The sequence below is a fragment of the Opisthorchis viverrini genome (assembly GCF_000715545.1).
Source record: "Opisthorchis viverrini unplaced genomic scaffold opera_v5_1, whole genome shotgun sequence".
NCBI classification, from domain to species: domain Eukaryota; kingdom Metazoa; phylum Platyhelminthes; class Trematoda; order Opisthorchiida; family Opisthorchiidae; genus Opisthorchis; species Opisthorchis viverrini.
The window spans coordinates 3,885,184-3,888,363 of NW_008751657.1; the positions used below are offsets into that span (position 1 = coordinate 3,885,184).

General features: G+C 41.6%; 1 protein-coding gene across 1 annotated transcript in view; it reads left to right on the forward strand.

The window, feature by feature from the left end:
- T265_00061 (hypothetical protein) overlaps window positions 1-2,410 on the forward strand; it is a gene marked incomplete at both ends in the record, with an annotated part of 36,345 nt that extends 33,935 nt beyond the window's left edge. Inside the window, 2 exons of the mRNA XM_009163718.1 lie at window positions 383-502; window positions 1,950-2,410. Of these exons, the coding sequence (XP_009161982.1) occupies window positions 383-502; window positions 1,950-2,410 (581 nt within the window). The remainder of the gene's footprint in view (window positions 1-382; window positions 503-1,949) is intronic.
- Window positions 2,411-3,180: the final 770 nt, after the last annotated feature.

Below are 3,180 nucleotides of genomic sequence, written 5' to 3' on the forward strand. Positions count from 1 at the left end.
ACAGTAAAGACTCTTGGCTGTTTTGAGGGAATCTTTTTTGTGAACATTGAGGCTTTCATCTATCGTAAATTTTTGGCTTCCTACACACAGCACGCTATTCCATACATCCTTTTATATGGTTTGCTCACTACTGGTGCATGCTGAGCACCAAAGGCATCAAAGCTCTTCGCCTTTTTGTATTTTTGGTGCGATTCGTATGATTTAATGGCTCAAAATCTTTTATGGAAGTGTTGGATTTCGGCCCTTGTACAGGACAGAGTTGAACTGTTCAAGCTGTCTAAAAATATTCCCGGTATACATGTATGTCTGAAATTCAACTCCGTTTCTATAGCTTTCTAAATAACTCACCGCTTAGCTCGATTCGCTTATCTTTCCAATTCAGGTTACTCTGGCGTCCTGTGTGATCGGGTAGACTGGTGTGTAGTAAACCCGTGTCCTGGAAACTCTACGTGTGTTACTAAACCGGATAGTAGTGAAAGAACTTGTATATGTGATGAAAAAGGTAAGTCGTCTCAGTTAGCTAGTGGGGGACATTTCAGTAGGAGGGAAGTTTCCCACTTTCTGAGAAATTGAGGACACTAAGAATCGAAAGAACCAGTCGTTTGATGAAGGGGTTCACTCCTCATGCCAGATATGCTGTTCTGTTTCAATAGGTCTTATATAAGACAGGCGCATCACAACACAGATTAATTAGAAACAAAATTTGTACTTTGTAATAACCAGGATGATCGCGAAAGTTTCTAACTGGGTAGATTTCTTTAGATAAAAAACAGGTACTTGACTTCGATGAAGTGGTGAAATGCTTCAACAAGCAAAGCTTTCAAAAGATATGAGTGTTCACATGAGTATAATTGGTTTTAACGGACGAAAAAGTGAATTCTGAAGGGTACGTAAAAGATTGGAAGCTTTCCATACAGGTAGACTGCACCCAGAGGATTGAAGCGCCATTTTGATTCAGTTTTTCGGATTGGGCAAAATTTGAAGCCGTTGGAGAAGAGAGTCACTTGATTAACAGGTGAATCTAAGCCATTTCTCAGCAGTGAGGCAGACCAAAACCACGACGTGACTGACATTTTATTCGCTGACCTCTGGCAATGAATTACTCGGGCAGTTCATCCTGCCATCTTCTCCACCGTTCCCGGGAAAAATTGGACAAGGACTCTTGGATAAATTGGTCGTTGCTATCCTCTGAAGCACGACTGAATGCACTCAACGAAGACATTTTCGAAATCCCTGGCAGTCATATCTAGGTACTTCAAGTGAACAACCGTCCACGTGATTCCGCAGCTTTGAGTAGGTTTTGGATGAGCTCAAACCGCATCGATTCATTGTAAGCTTAATTGTCTTCAAAAATAATTATGCGTAATTTAAAGGAAAGAGAAGCTATTTTCAAGCGGTGATGTGGAAAACTATGTCGAATAGTTTGGTCGAGTCAAAGTTGTCCGAAATCGCCAGAACAAATTAGGTAAACGACTTGTGCAAGACCGTTGAAGGTGTTCTAACCTATGCTGGTCTCAACTTCTCCGTTGTTTGATTAACATTCGGCTACTAGGATCCAGAAAATGTTCCCTTGATATGTGTGGTTTACTTCCGCCACTCGAAACATGGCGAATATGTGAAGTGCATCTGCAAGGAGAGTTAGATTATCTAAAGCTTAATTTAACTTTTTAGATGAGTTTTTTAACCCAACACTTCTATCACTTTTTGACGCGATATTTTACGCAGAAAATCCATAAGTAAATAGTCTAACAGACCTAACTTGTTGTCTTCGAACACAGGTACTCTAATTTTGTCATCTCCACGCGAATGTCCCCAGGTCTAGTCTTTGTTTCTTCATGGGTCTGAGTTTGTGAAGTGAATGGGTTCAGCTTTTACGCCGTTGAGAAGATAAAGCAGTCATTGTTTGTCCGTGGATTCCTTTAAAGTTATAAATTTCCTGTTCTCTCCAGATGAAACTTGTCTGCTAAGGGTCGATCCATGTATTAGCAGGCCTTGTCAAAACGGCGGCATTTGTCGGGAGAGCGAACGTGAATCAGATGGCTTTGTCTGTGACTGTACGGAATTTTGGACAGGATCCCGATGCAATCAACGGCTTTCTCCTTGCATGGTTGCAATGAAACAAGTATTGCTGGGTCTGAAAATGGAACCTCCCTGTTTGAATGGCGGAAGTTGTGTGGAAAACACGGAGAACAGTTCTTTTGCTTGCCTGTGTCCACCAGGTACGAAGGGTGACCGGTGTGAGTTGACCACACAGCTCCCAACGAAGGTGAGCTTCCCCGGTTCAATGCATGAGCATATCACATTGACGAATCGTTCTAGGGACCAAGTCGTTCGTTCAGTTCAAACCGTTCCCTTCCGCGCAGATTTCCATTCATTATCAGGACCTCTTCAAAAGCTTAATCTGGTCTGATAAGCATTCGAATAAACTACTGTCCTCTGATGGTTGAACTCTGCTTGCATCCTAACAACAAGCAAGACCAGGACCGTACAGATTCATAATCGCACATAGAATCGGAACATTGTCAGCGGAAATGATGAAGTTTCTAGGGTGCATCAACTGTTTGCAGTGCTGTTGTCAATTTCGAACACTGTGTTAAATTAAGAAAAACCCGCACGAACTCACTCAGAAGTTTGCGCATGGTAGGTAATCAGAACAGTTAATTAGATGGTAAGTTTTTCCAAGTTTTTATTCATTCGTAAGCGTCTTTTCAAAGAAGGATATCTGAGGTTTGATCCGCTGCAGCATACCTCTGTTGGTATCAAGCTCGGTAGTTTTGAAGGTCTCATAAAGAGTTGCCATTTTAACTCTATAAGTGGGGTTACAGCAATCTGTTACGTTGCATGAAAAATAATTTTATATATGATCCTCAAAGTGTCGGTTTACAATACAAACTCACACGAAAACATGATCTGTTGCTTGAACTAAGCCGTCCTAGTCTAAGTGGTTCCTTTAATTGGGGCGTGTTGTCAGAACGTTCTTGGTGTCCCCAAATGAAACTTTCGACCAAATAGTCCAGCAGGTTGATATCAATTTCAGTCATTCAGTTTTACAGACAAGAGCGGACTCATTCCTACTTGAAAGTACAAGCTCTCAAGCAAAGTTTCTTGCCACTTGGTCAGACTGACCAAATAATTGCATGTGCATTTAGTCTCCATCTACAGGCAACGTCCAGCATCCTT